The sequence below is a fragment of the Hyla sarda genome, chromosome 2 (assembly GCF_029499605.1).
Source record: "Hyla sarda isolate aHylSar1 chromosome 2, aHylSar1.hap1, whole genome shotgun sequence".
In the NCBI taxonomy this organism is placed as follows: Eukaryota; Metazoa; Chordata; class Amphibia; order Anura; family Hylidae; genus Hyla; species Hyla sarda.
In genome coordinates this window covers 364,994,501-365,012,414 of record NC_079190.1, presented here as the reverse complement: position 1 = coordinate 365,012,414, position 17,914 = coordinate 364,994,501, and the positions used below count along the sequence as shown (strand labels likewise).

General features: G+C 42.4%; 1 protein-coding gene across 7 annotated transcripts in view; it reads left to right on the top strand.

The window, feature by feature from the left end:
• The window catches only part of SYCP1 (synaptonemal complex protein 1), a 955,469-nt gene that overhangs the window by 813,820 nt on the left and 123,735 nt on the right, over nt 1–17,914 (top strand). For all 7 annotated transcript variants that reach the window (XM_056558361.1, XM_056558359.1, XM_056558362.1 and 4 more), the window contains 2 exons: nt 9,723–9,839; nt 13,241–13,351. In XM_056558361.1, coding sequence (XP_056414336.1) covers nt 9,723–9,839; nt 13,241–13,351 — 228 coding nt within the window. The remainder of the gene's footprint in view (nt 1–9,722; nt 9,840–13,240; nt 13,352–17,914) is intronic.

Here is a 17,914-nt window from a genome sequence, read left to right as displayed (position 1 = left end):
GGCGTAGTAATTTCTTCATCTCCAGTGAGAAAAAATTCCACCGCCTTCAGTCCAAGTTGATGGTCAATATTGGTATATAGCGACGTGACATCACAGGTGACCATGATGTAGGAGGATTCCCATGGAATGGAGGAGAGCTGTTGTATGAGTTGGGTGGAGTCCCGGAGAAAACTCTGAAGATTTACAACATGTTTCTGCAGATATAGATCAATAAAATGGGCAAGATTACTGGTGGGTGAGTTAGTGCAGGCGATGATGGGTCTACCTGGCGGTTTTTCCAATGACTTGTGTATTTTTGGTAAGTAGTAGAAGTAGGGTTAATTCTGATTACTGACAGTAAGGAATTGGTGTTCTTGTTTATTGAGGATCCTATCATCCAGGGCCCTCTGGAAGAGTGATGTGAGCCCTTTATGTATTTTTGGGAAGGGATCTATGGATGTCTTCCCATAGAACTCATGGTCGGATAGAATACGCATGGCCTTCTCCTGGTATTGCGGGAGATCGAGAATAACCAAGCCTCCTCCTTTATCTGCTGACCGAAAAACCAGATTATGGTTTTTCTGGAGACCTTTTAATGCCTGTAGCTCCTCTTTGTTAAAATTGGAGCGGGTGGATGGTCTCCTCTTGTTTTTGGGAAGTGATTTTAGCTCCTGAGATACTAGTTCATAGAAGGTATTGATTTGATGACCTTGGGATTGGATGGGGTAGAAAGTAGAGGGGGCACGCACCGATTGGTGTTTTATTGGGTCATCATTGCTCTGGTCGCAGGAGGTGGAGGCTTGATGTATCGTATTCTTGTTCTTCAAGATGTTAAAATGCCTCTTGAGGCTGAGTTTGCGTATCAATCTCTGAAGGTCCGGAAAAAGTTGAAACTGATCTGATCTGAAGCCATCCTCCAAAAGAATGAAATAGCCAGCACGAGCTCCCCGACAAATCTGAATACCACTTTGGATAAAAGCATAAATAGTCCAAACAACACCATCAACCAATTGCTGGACCTTTCAGTCTATGACCTTCCAGACCCCACCAGCACTCTAATACCGAATCAGGACCTAAATATTGTGGTGGTGGATAACACTGGAAACCAGTCCACACTGGTTCCCTTCCTAAGGAGTGCAACAACTACCAATATTTCTATAAATCCGGATCATCATCCGATATCTCTCGGCACCACAGAACCCTGCCAAGAATCCATTCCTTTTTTAGAGGTTGGCCAGGGCTGCCATCCACCTCCTCCTCGGACACCCATGGCCCGCATCTTTGAACCTCGGAAACCTCAGACAGATACAAAAAAGAAAAAAAGAATTAGCGGGAGCAGAGGAGGTAAAAAGAGGAAGAATACGGCATAAACTGCTGATCCCTCTAATACCGCAGAAGAAACAATACAGATTTTCAACCTATCCCAATACAAGTTGAATCCATATGAGATATCCCTCCTAAAACGAGGACTCTCATTCTGCCCAACATACCAGTCAGATCAGTTTCAACTTTTTCTTGACCTTCAGAGATTTATACGCAAACTCACCCTCGAGGCATTTTAACATCTTGAAGAACAAGAATACGATACATCAAGCCTCCACCTCCTGCGACCAGAGCAATGATGACCCAATAAAACACCAATCGGTGCGTGCCCCCTCTACTTTCTACCCCATTCAATCCCAAAGTCATCAAATCAATACTTTCTATGAACTAGTATCTCAGGAGCTAAAATCACTTCCCAAAAACAAGAGGAGACCATCCACCCGCTCCAATTTGAACAAAGAGGAGCTACAGGCATTAAAAGGTCTCCAGAAAAACCATAATCTGGTTTTTCGGTCAGCAGATAAAGGAGGAGGCTTGGTTATTCTCGATCTCCCGCAATACCAGGAGGAGGCCATGCATATTTTATCCGACCATGAGTTCTATGGGAAGACATCAATAGATCCCTTCCCAAAAATACATAAAGGGCTCACATCACTCTTCCAGAGGGCCCTGGATGATAGGATCCTCAATAAACAAGAATACAGAATTAACCCTACTTCTACTACTTACCAAAAATACACAAGTCATTGGAAAAAACACCAGGTAGACCCATCATCGCCTGCACTAACTCACCCACCAGTAATCTTGCCCATTTTATTGATCTATATCTGCAGAAATATGTTGTAAATCTTCAGAGTTTTCTCCGGGACTCCACCCAACTCATACAACAGCTCTCCTCCATTCCATGGGATTCCTCCCACATCATGGTCACCTGTGATGTCACGTCGCTATATACCAATATTGACCATCAACTTGGACTGAAAGCGGTGGAATTTTTTCTCACTGGAGATGAAGAAATTACTACGCCCCAGAGAAAGTTCCTATTGGAAGGTCTCCAGTTTATACTGGAAAACAACTTCTTTCTGTATGACGGCGGCATATACCATCAACAGAAGGGCACCGCTATGGGGGCCAAGGTGGCGCCGGCCTACGCCAATCTATTCATGGGGGCGTTCGAAATGGAACATATATGGGGCCACAGTAACATCATGGAGAACATCGTTCTCTATCGGAGGTACATCGATGATCTGATCTTCATCTGGCGAGGTCCAGAATCATCTACCAACTACCTCTTAGAACACCTAAATGCAAATCACTGGGGTATTAACTTCACTATACATACCAGCAATACATCCATTGAGTTCTTAGACCTGATCATATCACATGATCACAGCAAATTGGTCACCTCCACCTTTTTCAAAAAAGTTGATACTAACAGCTATATTGACTTCTCCAGTGGGCAACAGAATAAGGAAAAACTGCTCTAACCAAAGAGATTTCTGCACTCAGGCTGGGATACTCAAGAAAAGATTCACGGCCAAAAAATATCCCCCGAAACTACTATCTGACGCCTACGAAAAAAACAAAAATCTGACACAAGAGGACTGTCTTAAACTGAAGATACAAAGAACCACCACTAAGAATTGGGAACTCAACTTCATCACCACCTACAGTTCATCCTCAATTCAGATCAAGAAAATTCTCCAACAACACTGGCACATCCTTGAGAGCGACAAACTTCTCTGTGAAAATCTACCTGAACATCCAGGAGTCACGTTCCGTAGGGCCCCCACTATTAAAAACCTCCTTGCTCCAAGCCAGCTCAGACAATTACAACCAAGACCAGCTCAAAAAGGAAAACCAGGTAGTTTCAGATGTGGAAAAACCAGATGTCTATGCTGTGCTGAAATGCATAACCGTCAAGAATTCCACTCAAAAACCTCGGACGAAATCCTCCAGATAAAATACCATCTTACCTGTGAGTCTGAATTTGTCATCTACCTGATTGAATGCTGTTGCGGCTTGCAGTACATTGGGCGGACTACTCAAAAGTTGCGCAGCAGGATCAATAAGCACAGATTTAATATAAGGACAGGATTCCTTTTACATGGACTTTCCAGGCACTGTGCCTTGGCCCACAAAGGGATTGCTGAACCTTTCAATGTTACCCCTGTTGGTCATGTTCCTAAATTCCGTTCGAATAGATTTGAAATACTGAAGAGACTAGAGGTCTTCTGGATTTTCAAGTGTGGATCTCTCTCCAGCCTACTGGACTCAACAAAGTCTCTGAAATTATCCTTGTGTAAAATCTCTATAGCACACCCTAAATATTTTAAAATACTGCCTGCTCCTTCAATTCCAACTTTCACACATCACCAGTATGCCACACCAAATACTGACAGTCCTACATACCTCACACGGTATACTGTACATACTGTATTATATGCCAACAGCCCTACATACGGCATACCTGGATATACCTGGGACACTACCATTCCCACCCTCCCCTATCCCTGGCAATAATAGGATTTCTTCCCAATAGGGGCTAAAAAATTGTCCCCATCTCTACCACACCACATACTTCATATGGCTGCTGCATACCATACCCAGTAGATTTTACCCCTTGTCCACCTAGCAAGGTGCCTCACAGCCCATCTAGCCGGTCACACTACCCTTCTACCCAAATCTGTGTCAGTTCTTCTAATACAGGTCCGCCCCTTTTCAACTCTGCCGCATATCGCCCCGCTGAATATCGCCCCGCTTCTAATACCGTTGCATGTCGCCCCGCTGCATATCGCCCCGCTTCCAACACAGGTCCGCCCCTTTTCAACTCTGCTACCGCTGCATATCGCCCCGCTGTGCGATAGCAGACGCATTGGTACAGTACCTTTGTAGGTCCGCCCCTTCTCAACTCCGCCACCGCTCCATAGCGCTAAGGGATCTGACAGCTCCGTAGTCAGAGTGATACGCACGGAACATAGGTCTCCGCCCCCTGACCTATCAGGAGCATTGTATAGAGATAGAGAAAAGAGAACCGCATACGGCGCCTCGTATATTACCCTTGGTAGGCTAGCAGAACTAATGTGCTGTCTTCAGGGACCAGTACCGTCTCTTCAGATCTGTGCTCACCTTAGAAAAGAATAAAAAGAGCGTATCGCCCCACTAAAGGGGTGCACTGATGTGGATAGCTGCTGCCGGGATCAGGTCACCGGACCACGTATGTAGACGAAGTCCTGGGTAAGTGCAGGAGATGAAGAACAAAAGGACCTCTGGAATCCTGGCGCTGCCAATTAACACATCTAGACGCTGATAGTCACAGCATTACAATAACCCGGCTCCTCCTCGGTTATGGAATTATAGAATTTTAGTGTTTAAACCATGTCATATCACTTTGGTTAAGTCTTAGATCTTCCCCCAATGCTCCCTTAATGGTTTTTATTATATTTATGTATTCCCTTTGCTTTTTACTATTGCATCATGATTACTGACCCATGACACAGTTAACTACGCCCATTATTACTTGGCGCCATTTTTTAAGTGTATATATGTGTTGCTATTTGTGTTCTGACTATGCATACTGATCTGAGGAAGAAGGGGTTTCCCTTTGAAACGCCTAATCTACTTGTATGCTGTATGCTACATTTTTTATTTTAATAAATGTAATCCTGCCAAGGATTTCCTTTATAATACACCGTCTAGATGTGTTGATTGGCAGCGCCAGGATTCCAGAGGTCCTTTTGTTCTTCTTCTCCTGCTATCAGGAGCATCTCCAGCTCCGCTTACCCAATCAGCCTTGTTCCCTCGGCCGCAGTAACAAAGAAGGATATCCGGCCGATATTGTTTCCCAGTAAGGCAATCCCTGCACATACCTGCATCAGATTGCCCTTACCTCACAGTCCCTTGCAAGTTGCTGACTTCCCGGCCGTCTAGTGCAGATACAGTAATGCACTCGTATGGCACCGGGTTCCAGCTACAGATGTTCTACTTACCCACGCTACTTGCGTAAACCATGTTTGTGAATTGCCAAATGAACGTAACCTTTATGGTTGCGTAAGGAATGTATTTTAACCGCATCTGTTCACTATGTTGTATGCACACTGCCAGACGAAGGGTCCAGTTCGGACCAGAAACGCGTTGCTTTCTGTGCTAATAAAACCACGTTTAGACACTGAGAAGGGTATACAGAGCTTTTTTTTCCATCAGGACCAGCGCCACCAACTGCCCAACTTTGCTTTTTTCTTGTTACTTACACTGCTGGGACATCACCTTTGCTCCAGAGGACCGTGGCTGCAGATCTGAGACATCCCCTAAGGCTATCACAGATGTTGTGCTCTTAGCACAACGAAAATAGGTGAGTGTTACAACTTAACCTTTTTTCATCTCACCTATAAACATCCTTCACTAGGGGCGCATATCCCTGTTTTTTTTTTTTTCTTCTACTTTTTCTAAACAGAGGATATTGACTCCTGAAAACGTTTTGCTATCTTCTTATAGCCTTCTCCAGCTTTGTGAGCGTCAACTATTTTCAGTTTCAGATTTCTAGACAACTGCTTAGAAGAACCCATGGTGCTGATTGTTGGGGCAAGGTCAGATGAGTCTGGGCATTTAAAACCTTTGAGATTGACATCACCTGGTCTTCCGAGATGATGATTGAGAACAATCCATGACACTGGCAGGTCTCAGCTTTGCAAAGGGGGCAGTGCACTCTATAAATTCTGCAGGGTGCCCAAACTTTTGCAGACACCATTTTTTTTGTTTTCTGTTATTTTGAAAGTGTAAATTATGGAAATAAAATTAAACTTTTGTTGACATATTATAAGAATGTCTAATCTGTAATTTGATGCCTTTTGGAGATTTTTCCATCTTTCCTTGGCTTCTTTATGCACATAAATACACATTTTTACCTGGGGTGCCCAAACTTTTGATCCCCACTGTACATCTATTACTCTTTTGATGCAAAAAATGCCGGTAAAGTGTGTTGCACTATCGTATCCAGGCCACACAGTTTGTGGCACTATTATAGCATGGTAGTGTGGCACTACTACGTACTGAAAGCGTGACTCTACTATATCATTGCAGCACAGTGTGTGGACTGGTTATATCTTGGTGGATCAGTGTTCGGTACTTCTATGTACTAAGAGCGTGGCATTACTATATCCTGGCATCACATTGTGGACCTGTTATATCCTGGTTGCACAGTGTGCGGCACTATGATATGCTGGCAGCACAATGTGTGGCAGTCTTATATATATAGATGCTAGTGGCACATTGCGGGGCTCTATGATATCATGGAAGCACAATGTGTTGCACTCATATATCCTAGTGGCACAGTGTGGGGCACTATTATATTCTGGCAGCACAGTATGCAGAACTATTGAAGTCGAACTCTCCTTCAGGACCTAGTGGATATGTGCTCCCGTCCTAATCAATTATTATTTGATGCATGCATCAAAATAATTGAATGACACGTTATTCAGAACAAAAATTATTTCTTCCTTTTATTACAGAATTTCACAGGGGTTTATATAGACTTCAGAATTAACATAAATTATTACCCACATTATTGATTAATTATTACTGATGGGTGTGTTTAAGATATGTGTACAAAGTTTTTTGTCATGCGCAAGTTTGACTTATTTTTGCTTCTAAGCGCTAAGCAATTATTAACCTTGTTCTTCCCAAATATCCAAATGTCATTTTGACATTACTTAATCGCTCGGCAAACAGTTAAATCTTGATTGTCACGCTGCACTGGTGGGGGGAGAGGCTGATTTCTGACTGGTCAGCTAATATTGAGCAAAGAACTAAGCATATGTAAAAGAAGTCATTTTATCAATTAAAATATATATGATTATATATATTAAATCCATTACACTATTATATGCTGGCAGCACAGTGTATGGAACTATTATATCATGGCAGCACAGTGTGTGAAGCTATTATATCCTGGCAGCACAGCGTATGGCATTAAGATATTCTGGCAGTGTAGTGTGTGGCACTATTATATCCTAGCAGCACAGTGTAGCACTATTATATTCTAGTGGCATGTACAGTATGTAGCATTTTGTAATAGCCCCCAATACTTTTGTCATGGCCCTCAGTGTGCCCTCCCAAAATATAAAAGCTGGAGACACCACTGCTGAGAACAGCTGTACCCTTCCCCATTGAGGTGCAGCCTGTCTATACTGTAGAACCTGTAGCCGACAGAGATGTCAGCCCAGTTCTTCCTACACCAGTTTCTGAGCCTCTTGTTTGGCTCCCTAATCTCCCTTCCCCCCCCCCCACTGCTACCTTGGAGATCCCTGCTTTTAGCTATTTTCCTAAGTCCCTGAAATCATTTTAAGGACACTCCATCTACCTCTTACTTTGTCATTGGTGCCAATGTGCACCATGACTGATGGGTCTTCACCAGTGATCTGTTAACCTTAGCCACGATGTGCCAAACTCTAGCGCCAGAAAGACAACACACTGTTTGACAATCCCGGTCTTTGTGACAGATAGCCCTGCCTGTCCTCCTATTTAGCCTGCCCTGCGCTCCTCCTTTCCTCTTTACTGGAACAGACACCCGCCGGGCTGTTAGTGGCAGTGTCTTGCTGCATCGGTGCCAACTCTGAACTATCATCCCCCTCATCTGCCAAACGGCAAACTTGTTGGGGTGTGCAGATCAGGACTAGACTTCCTGACACTTTTCCCCTATCCTGTTTTCTAACTATAACCCAGGTGTCTTACTTGCCTTACTGTCCTGTATCTCCAAACCAATAACCCTCCCACCTCTACCCCAGTGTTTGCTCAGTGAACAGCAGATGTTATCTCAGTCTTACCAGTTGCTCCTCTAAATCCAGAATGAGCAACCTGTACACATCTAGTACAGAAATATGCAGCCTTTATAACAAGATGTACACATACATACATATAACAAGATGTACACTGGACAGCATTGTCAAACCTGGAGGACATCTTAGTAATGGGGATAGCTCAAATAAAAGACAAAAACAGACAGTTAATAATACAATTAATACAACTGGCTCTCCTTTAACTCCATAATTCCAAAGTACCTTAATCTGTCTTACTTTGTTAGCATAAAAGTTTTCCAAAAGCCTCTACTCATTGTATTTTCTGCTTGGAAATTAATGCTTTTTTATGTTCTTTATACTGGACACTATAAGAAAACTGGTCTCCCCTCATGCACATCCATAAAATGTTGGATATTCTTATCACGTTTTTTCTTTAAATTTTTTCTGTTATGGTCAATAACGGTAATGTCCAAAGCCCTATCGCAGGTTCTTTAAATTTAGGCCTCTCTACCTTAGGTGTGCCCCAAGTTCCTCTGACTCCTTCTTAAAGGGGTTCTCCGGTGCTTAGACACCTTTGGATAGGGGATAAGATGCCTGATCGCGGGAGTCCCACTGCTGGGGACCCCCGTGATCTTGCACATGGCACCCCGTTTGTAATCAGTCCCCGAAGCGTGTTCGCTCCGGGTCTGATTACCGGGGACCACAGGGCCGATGGCGTGTGACGTCACGCCTCCGCCCCGTGTGATGTCACACTCCGCCCCTCAATGCAAGCCTACGGGAGGGGGCGTGATAGCTGTCACGCCCCCTCGCATAGACTTGAATTGAGGGGCAGAGCGCGAGGTCACATGGGGGCGGAGGTGTGACGTCACACGCCGTCTGCCCCGTGATCGACTGTAATCAGACCTGGAGCGAACACGCTCCGGGGACTGATTACAAACGGGGTGCCGCGTGCAAGATCACGGGGGTCCCCAGCGGCGGGACTCCCGCGATCAGGCATCTTATCCCCTATCCTTTGGATAGGGGATAAGATGTCTAAGCACCGGAGAACCCCTTTAAAGACGGAAGGACTGATTGGAAATGCATTGTCTCATAGACGGCAATGCATTTCTGAGTGGAATTTAGAGGAAGAATAGACAAGTCTATTCTTAGTGCGAACAACGGAATCGGGATTTCCATGGCAGAAACATCTGTGCATAGTGCATCAGAATCCTATTGAAATCAATGGGACTCTGCTGTAGCGGAATGTCCGTGCAGGATATTCCTGCGAAATTCTGCACAGACAGTTTGCCATGTGAACTAAGATGGAACCACTCACTATAAGGAAAATTTTGAACCACATGTTGGTGGTGGCAAGATTATGCTAAAAGCATGGAATTACTGTCAGTTTCTTTTCTAAAAGGGGAAGTCATCATTTTATTACCAACCAAAGATAAAGTGATATTTAGGAAATTAATGGTACATGTATGCTGGATGAAAACATAAATAAGAATTTCCAAACTGAATTTTTCCACTGGAATGCGCCTGGAAATTTCGCTGTATCAACGAGACCCAAGTGTAGGAAGAAAAAACCTTTTTACAATATCATAATTCAATTATTACATTAAAAACATTATTTTCTTTATAAAGGTAAATGAATTACAAGCCCAGACTGAAAATTCTAGGATACAACAGGAGAGGGATATCAGCAGCATGCAATTGGAAATTGCAAATTCAAAGACAAAAGAAGAAACTTTGCATCAAGAGGTATTTTAGTATGTCTTTTTTAATGAATGACATAACACATAAAAATGTTAATGCCCAGCATCTTATCACTTTTTCAAAGTTCTTATTTTTATGCACCACCTTTAACAATGTGCCTTAGACCTGGGCACATGAACTATTACTATTATAATATGACAGGTTGGGTGCCTACTGCCCATCAATAAGTGATGGGAGGACATCCAAAATATACTGAAGTGGTCTTTAACTGCTTCTTCATTAGAGTTGAGCAGCATAGGCTATATTCGAATTCGCGATGTTTCGCGAATATATGGACGAATATTCGTCATATATTCGCTAAATTCGCATATTCGTAATATACGTGTTTATTTTCGCATATGCGAACATTAGCTTAAGCAAAAAAATTCGCACATGAGAAAATTAGCATATGCGAAAATTAGCATGAACGAAAAATCAGTATACCCGAAAATTCGCATATGCGAAAATCAGCATAAGCGAAAAATCGCATATGCGAAAAATTGCATATGCAAATTTCCGCATAAGCGAAAATTCGTACGCCAGTCTCACACAGTAGTATTAGAGCCTTCTTTACACCACACAAGCTGGAAGCAGAGAGGGGTGATCACTGTGATGTGTACTGTGAAAAAACAAACAAAAACAAAAAAATATTCGTAATTGCGAATATATAGTGCTATATTCGCGAATTCGCAAATATGCGATATTCGCAAATAAAAGGAGCAACACTATTCTTCATCACTATATTCACAGCACCTAATGAGGGTAGATGTGACTGAGTACTATCCATATATTCTCTAACACATCATTAAGTTGTACTGCAATATCATGGTAACAATGCTGCAGTACTGCAAGAGAACTGCAATGAAGCTGAAATGCAACTACAACATAGTTAACTGTGAATACAGTTTAATTTAATATATAAAAAATGAAATCAAGACAATAACTTTTTCAAATGTACATCTAATGAAAGGTCGTAAGAAGATATTCTCGTTCTGATAGTTTTTTTTTCAATTGCTGGAAATATCAATAACAAAACAGCAGTTTTTCTGGCTGTATTTACATTCAGTTAGCCTTTAGATGCATTATACAGAAGCAATCCAAGGATTATAGCATTCCACTGTGCAGAAATAGAGGTTTTCTGCATGGGCATAAGAAAATATATATACACTATGGTAAATTATTATTATTGTATATCGGAAAGTTGTGTGGTTCCCTATTCTATAAACAAATTAAATATATATGAATACCCCTGTAATGTATTGGTTTGTTTACAGGTCTGAAGGTGGTTAAAGGGGTACTCCACTGAAAAAAAAATATTTATTTTAAATTAAGTGGTGCCAGAAAGTTAAAGTGTACCTGTCGACAACAAAAACTTTTTATTCAATCTAGATAATACCATTATATGTATATTTGTAATATATATTAGTTAAAAAATGTGTATATTTTTGGGTGAAATAATGCTTGTCCAGCCCTCACTTCCTGTTTTTGGACTCCTCCTAGAGACACACAGACAATAGCTGCGGGAAAGCATTTTTTTTTACCCAAAAATATAAACAATTTTTAATATTTACTTAATATTACAATAATATAATAATAATATTAATATTATTTATTTAATATTACAAATATACATAAAATGGTATTTTCTACATTATATAAAAAGTTTTTGTTGATGACAGGTACACTTTAATTTAATTACTTCTATTTTACTTAATCCTTCCAGTACTTATCAGCTGCTGTATAATACAGAGGAAGTTTGTTTCTTTCTGAATTTCCTTTCTGCCTGACCACAATGCTCCTAGCTGAAACCTCTGTCCATTTTAGGAATTGTCCAGAGCAGGAGAAAATCCCCATAGCAAACCTCTCTTGCTCTCGACAGTTCCTGACATGGACAGAGGTGTCAGCAGGGAGCACTTGTGGTCAGAAAGGAAATTCAAAAAGAAAAGAACTTCCTGTGGAGCATACAGCATCTGATAAGTACTGGAAGGAATGGGATTTTTTAATAGAAGTAATTTTCACCTCTGTTTAACTTTCTGGCACCAGTTGATTGAAAAGAAAATGTTTTACAGTGGAGTACCACATTAACCCCTTAACGACGCAGGACGTATATTTACATCCTGCGCCGGCTCCCGCGATATGCCGCTCATCAACGGCCAGGACCCGCGGCTAATACCACACATCGCCGATTGCGGCAATGTGCAGTATTAACCCTTTAGAAGCGGCGGTCAAAGCTGACCGCCGCTTCTAAAGCGAAAGTGAAAGTATCCCGGCTAGTCAGTCGGGCTGTTTGGGACCGCCGTGGTGAAATCGCGGCGTCCCGAACAGCTTACAGGACACCGGGAGGGCCCTTACCTGCCTCCTCGGTGTCCGAATGACTGCTCCGTGCCTGAGATCCAGGCAGGAGCAGTCAAGCACCGATAACACTGATCACAGGCGTGTTAATACACGCCAGTGATCAGCATAGGAGATCAGTGTGTGCAGTGTTATAGGTCCCTATGGGACCTATAACACTGCAAAAAAAAAAGTTAAAAAAATGTGTTAATAAAGGTCATTTAACCCCTTCCCTAATAAAAGTTTGAATCACCCCCCTTTTCCCATAAAAAAAATAAAACATTGTAAATAAAAAAAAAAAATAAACATATGTGGTATCTCCGCGTGTGTAAATGTCCGAACTATAAAAATATATCATTAATTAAACCGCACGGTCAATGGCGTACGCACCAAAAAATTCCAAAGTCCAAAAAAACTTATTTTGGTCACTTTTTATACCATTAAAAAATGAATAAAAAGTGATCAAAAAGTCTGATCAAAGCAAAAATCATACCGTTAAAAACTTCAGATTCCGGCACAAAAAATGAGCCCTCATACCGCCCCGTACGTGGAAAAATAAAAAAGTTATAGGGGTCAGAAGATGACATTTTTAAATGTATAAATTTTCCTGCATGTAGTTATGATTTTTTCCAGAAGTACTACAAAATCAAACCTATATAAGTAGGGTATAATTTTAACCGTATGGACCTACAGAATAATGATAAGGTGTAATTTTTACCGAAATATGCACTACGTAGAAACGGAAGCCCCCAAAAGTTACAAAATGGCGTTTTTTCTTCGATTTTGTCGCACAATGATTTTTTTTTCTGTTTCACTGTGAATTTTTGGGTAAAATGACTAATGTCACTGGAAAATAGAATTGGTGACGCAAAAAAATAAGCCATAATATGGATTTTTAGCCACTGAAGGGTGAAAAAACCCTGCCATGTGGATATCATTTTGATACTTCCACATTGACTCATAGCTAACATCTGGTTGCATATTTTTTAACCCCCCCCCCCCCCTCAAAAAAATGCCATGTAGCGGTGACGTGTCTGAGAATAGCATTTACAACCAGACTCTCAACCTGTATTTAGGTTGAAAGATTAAAGTTATCATCTGAGGAAGCATTACGGCTACAAAGAGAAACTGATATCAAATGTCAGCACAAGATTGCAGAAATGATGGCCCTAATGGAAAAACATAAGGTAACCTTAAAACAATAACTGTTTATTAACTTGACAAAAATGTAATGAGTAAATAAGTGTATACCACATGATTTGTTTATTTAGTGACTTTTATTCTTTAGTAATTCTTCTATGTTATAGGCATTCCCTAGAAGTTGGAAAGATAAAAAAAAAAGTTTATTATGGCTTGTTATAAATTACAGCAAGATAATGCTTTTTCAGTGACTAAATCAGAAGCATATTTTTCTTTACTTTCCTAAACTTGCTTTATCTTAAATATGTTGATTGATCCAATACATATGACTGTGACCCTAAGCTTCCACTTGGTTTTTTATATTTATGTTTGCATTATGTTTGTCTTTTTTTTTGTTATCATATAGAGTATGTCAAATGTATTTAGCAAACAAGCTTTCTCTAATGCCCATCTCACTAGATTGAAAGGTTTAGTGGGGATGTTGGGAAAATTTTATGTAACCTATGCAGGATCTGAGCTGCTTGTTTGCTTTCACCAGTTCGTAAGCATTGTAAAGGAATATTCTAGATTTGTTTTCTTCAGCCTTTGGACCCATGGTGCCAAGTTATAATACTGTGTAATATGCTTCTATTATCTTTGTGCATCGGGGTGGTTGGCTGGGTGTAAGGGATTTACTGAAGTAATGCTATCCACTCACCCACTGCAGCATAGCCACATTCCCCTGGAGACAACAAGTCAGAGACAACAGTAAAATAGAAAAAACTTGCACTACAACACTTCTGGGTGAGGGTCATAGAAACATAGAATTTGTCAGCAGAGAAGAACCATTTTGCCCATCTAGTCTCCCCAATATGTCTTACTATAAATAGACCTTGTCCCTATCTTTTATAATGGATAGCCTTTTGCCTACCCCATGTATGCCTAAACTCCTTTACTGTATTTGTAGCGATCACTTCTGCAGGAAGACTATTTCATGCATCCACTGCTCTCTCAGCAAAGAAATACTTCCTCAAATAACTGTTAAACCTTTGCCCCTCTAATTTAAAGCAATGCCCTTTTGTGATAGTTTTCTTCTTTTAAATATACTCTCCTCCTTTAATGTGTTGATTTTCTTTATGTATGCTGCTCAAAAAACATCCTAGATCTGAATGAATGAACTAATCGTATGAAATAGTTTCATCTTTAAATGTGCTGACAACAAAATCACACAAAAATTATCAATAGATATCAAATTTATCAACCCTTGGAGGTCTGGATATGGAGTCACACTCAAAATCAAAGTGGAAAACCACATTACAGGCTGATCCAACTTTGATGTAATGTGTCCTTAAAACAAGTCAAAATGAGGCTCAGTAGTGTGTCAACATGCCCGTATGACCTCCCTACAACGCCTGGGCATGCTCCTGATGAGGTGGCAGATGGTCTCCTGAGGGATGTCCTCCCAGACCTGGACTAAAGCATCCGCCAACTCCTGGACAGTCTGTGGTGCAACGTGGCGTTGGTGGATGGAGCAAGACATGATGTCTCAGATGAGGTCAATCGGATTCAGGTCTGGGGAACGGTTGGGCCAGTCCTTAGCATCAATGCCTTCCTCTTGCAGGAACTGATTACACACTCCAGCCACATAAGGTCTAGCATTGTCTTGCATTAGGACAAACCCAGGACCAACTGCACCAGCATATGGTCTCATAAAGGGTCTGAGGATCTCATCTTGATACCTAATGGCTGTCAGGCTACCTCTGGCAAGCACATGGAGGGCTGTGCGGCCCCCCAAAGAAATGCCACCCCACACCATTACTGACCCACCGCCAAACCGGTCATGCTGCAGGATGTTGCAGGCAGCAGAACATTCTCCACGGCATCTCCAGACTCTGTCACATCTGTCACATGTGCTCAGTGTCAACCTGCTTTCATCTGTGAAGAGCACAAGGAACCAGTGGCGAATTTGCCAATCTTGGTGTTCTCTGGAAAATGATAAACATCCTGCACGGTGTTGGGCTTTAAGCACAACTCCCACCTGTAAATGTCTGGCCCTCATACCACCCTCATGGAGTCTGTTTCTGACTGTTTGAGTGGGCACTTGCACATTTGTGGCCTGCTGGAGGTCATTTTGCAGGGCTCTGGCAGTGCTCCTCCTGCTCCTCCTTGCACAAATATACCTGCTGCCAGGTTGTTGCCCTCCTACGGCCTCCTCCATGTCTCCTGACATACTGGTCTGTCTCCTGGTAGTGCCGCCATGCTCTGGACACTACGCTGACAGACACAGCAAACCTTCTTGCCACAGCTCGCATTGATGTGCCATCCTGGATGAGCTGCACTACCTGAGCCACTTGTGTGGGTTGTAGACTCTGTCTCATGCTACCACTAGAGTGAAAGCACTGCCAGCATTCAAAAGTGATCAAAAGATCAGCCAGGAAGCATAGGAACTGAGAAGGGGTCTGTGGTCACCACCTGCAGAACCACTCCTTTATTGGGGGGTTTCTTGCTAATTGCCTATAATTTCCACCTGTTGTCTGTTCCATTTGCACAAGAGCATCATATCCCCTTTGTCTTGTCTTTCTTCCAAGCAATACAGTACATGTTAAGATCCTTTAAAGGAGTAGTCCAGTGGTGATTCAGTGGTGAGCAACTTATCCCCTATCCTAAGGATAGGGGATAAGTTGCAGATCGCGGGGGGTCCGACCGTTGGGGCCCCCCGAGATCTCCTGTATGGAGCCCCGACAGCCGGCGGGAAGGGGGCGTGTCGACCTCCGCACGAGGCGGCGGCCGACACGCCCCCTCAATACAACTCTATGGCAGAGCCGAAGCGCTGCCTTCGGCAATCTCCGGCTCTGCCATAGAGATGTATTGAGGGGGCGTGTCGGCCGCCGCTTCGTGCGGGGGCCGACACCCGCTATCTCGGCGGAGAGCCGGGGCCCCGTACAGAGAGATCGCAGGGGGCCCCAGCGGTCGGACCCCCCGCGATCTCAAACTTATCCCCTATCCTTAGGATAGGGGATACGTTTTTCACCACTGGACTACCCCTTTAACCTTTCCTGGTAAGTTTTATCTTGCAACCCATGGACTAGTTTAGTATCTCTTCTCTGAACTCTCTCCAAAATATCAATATCCTTCTGGAGCTACGGACTCCAGTTCTGTGCACAATACTCCAAGTGAGGTCTCACCAGTGCTCTGTAAAGCGGCATGAACACTTCCCTCTTTCTACTGTTAATTCCTCTCCCTATAAACCCAAGCATTCTGCTAGCATTTCCTGCTACTTTATGGCATTGTCTGCCTACCAGTAAGTCTTCTGAAATATTGTTTCCTAAATCCCTTTCCTCAGATACTTCAGATACTGAGGTCAGGACTGTATCACATATTATATATTCTGCCCCTGGGTTTTTCGGCCCCAGGTGCATTATCTTGCACTTATCAACATTACATTTTAGTTGTCAGAGTTCTGAGCATTCCTATACCCCTCCAGGAACATCAACCCTGTTACAAATCAGCAAAGAGACACACCTTACCATCGAGACCTTCTGCAATATCACTGATAAAGATATTAAGCAAAATGGGTCCCAGTACTGAGCCCTGAGGTACCCCACTAGTAACCTTGCTCTGAATATACTCAATTAACGTCAACCCTCCGTTGTCTGTCCCTCATCCACTGTATAATCCATTCAACAATATGGGAGCCCAAGCTCAAATAATGCAGCTTATTGATAAGTCTTCTATGTGGTGAAGTGTCAAAAGCCTTACTAAAATCTAGATAGGTGATGTTTACTGCACCTCCGCCACCTATTATTTAGTTACCCAATAAAAAAAATCTATAAGATCAGTTTGACATGATTTCCTTGAAGTGAATCTTTGTTGTTTTTCATCTTGCAATCCATTGGATTTTATGCAATCCTATCCTTTAGTAGGGTTTCAATTAATTTCCCCCAATTGATGTCAGCCTTACTGGCCTATAGTTGCATGATTCCTCTCTTCTAATTTTCTTATGAATGGGGACAATTTGCTAATTTGGTAAAATAAGTATGTTAACGGTTTTGCAAGTACCCTGCTAAGCTCTTATAATAACTCTGGGTGTATCTCATATCCCCTGTGACTTATTTGTCTTAACTTTACACAGGTGACTTAGAACCTCTTCCTCTGTAAAGACATATGCATCAAAAAATGTATTAGTCTGCCTCCCTAACGGAGGTCATTTCTTCATTTTCTGCTGTAAAAATTTAACAGAAATATTTGTGGTGTCCCGGCACCAAAGGCTGTCCTGTGGGCGACAGATTGTGCGCCAGAATTACCGTGAGGAACTTTGCTTATGTCGACCGGCACTAGCGAAATAGAGGGGGAGCACTTTATCTGCCATACAGAGAGCGAAAATTGTGACAAGAGACTGTGTTATCCAGTGCCACTAATATGTGCAAGCTACATGCAGAACTCATGCTGCAACAGAAATTCCAAACCGCCTCAGGAGGGGTTAATCCAAGCAGTGCAAAGCACGTAAAAAACTCCCGACAGACGAAACTCCCCTCCCCTGGGTGCGGAAACCAAGTTTCTGTGTCAAAGTGAAACTCATAGGACTGCCCTCTTGTTGCACAGGGGACAGTTGAAGAGGCTGCACTGCTGTT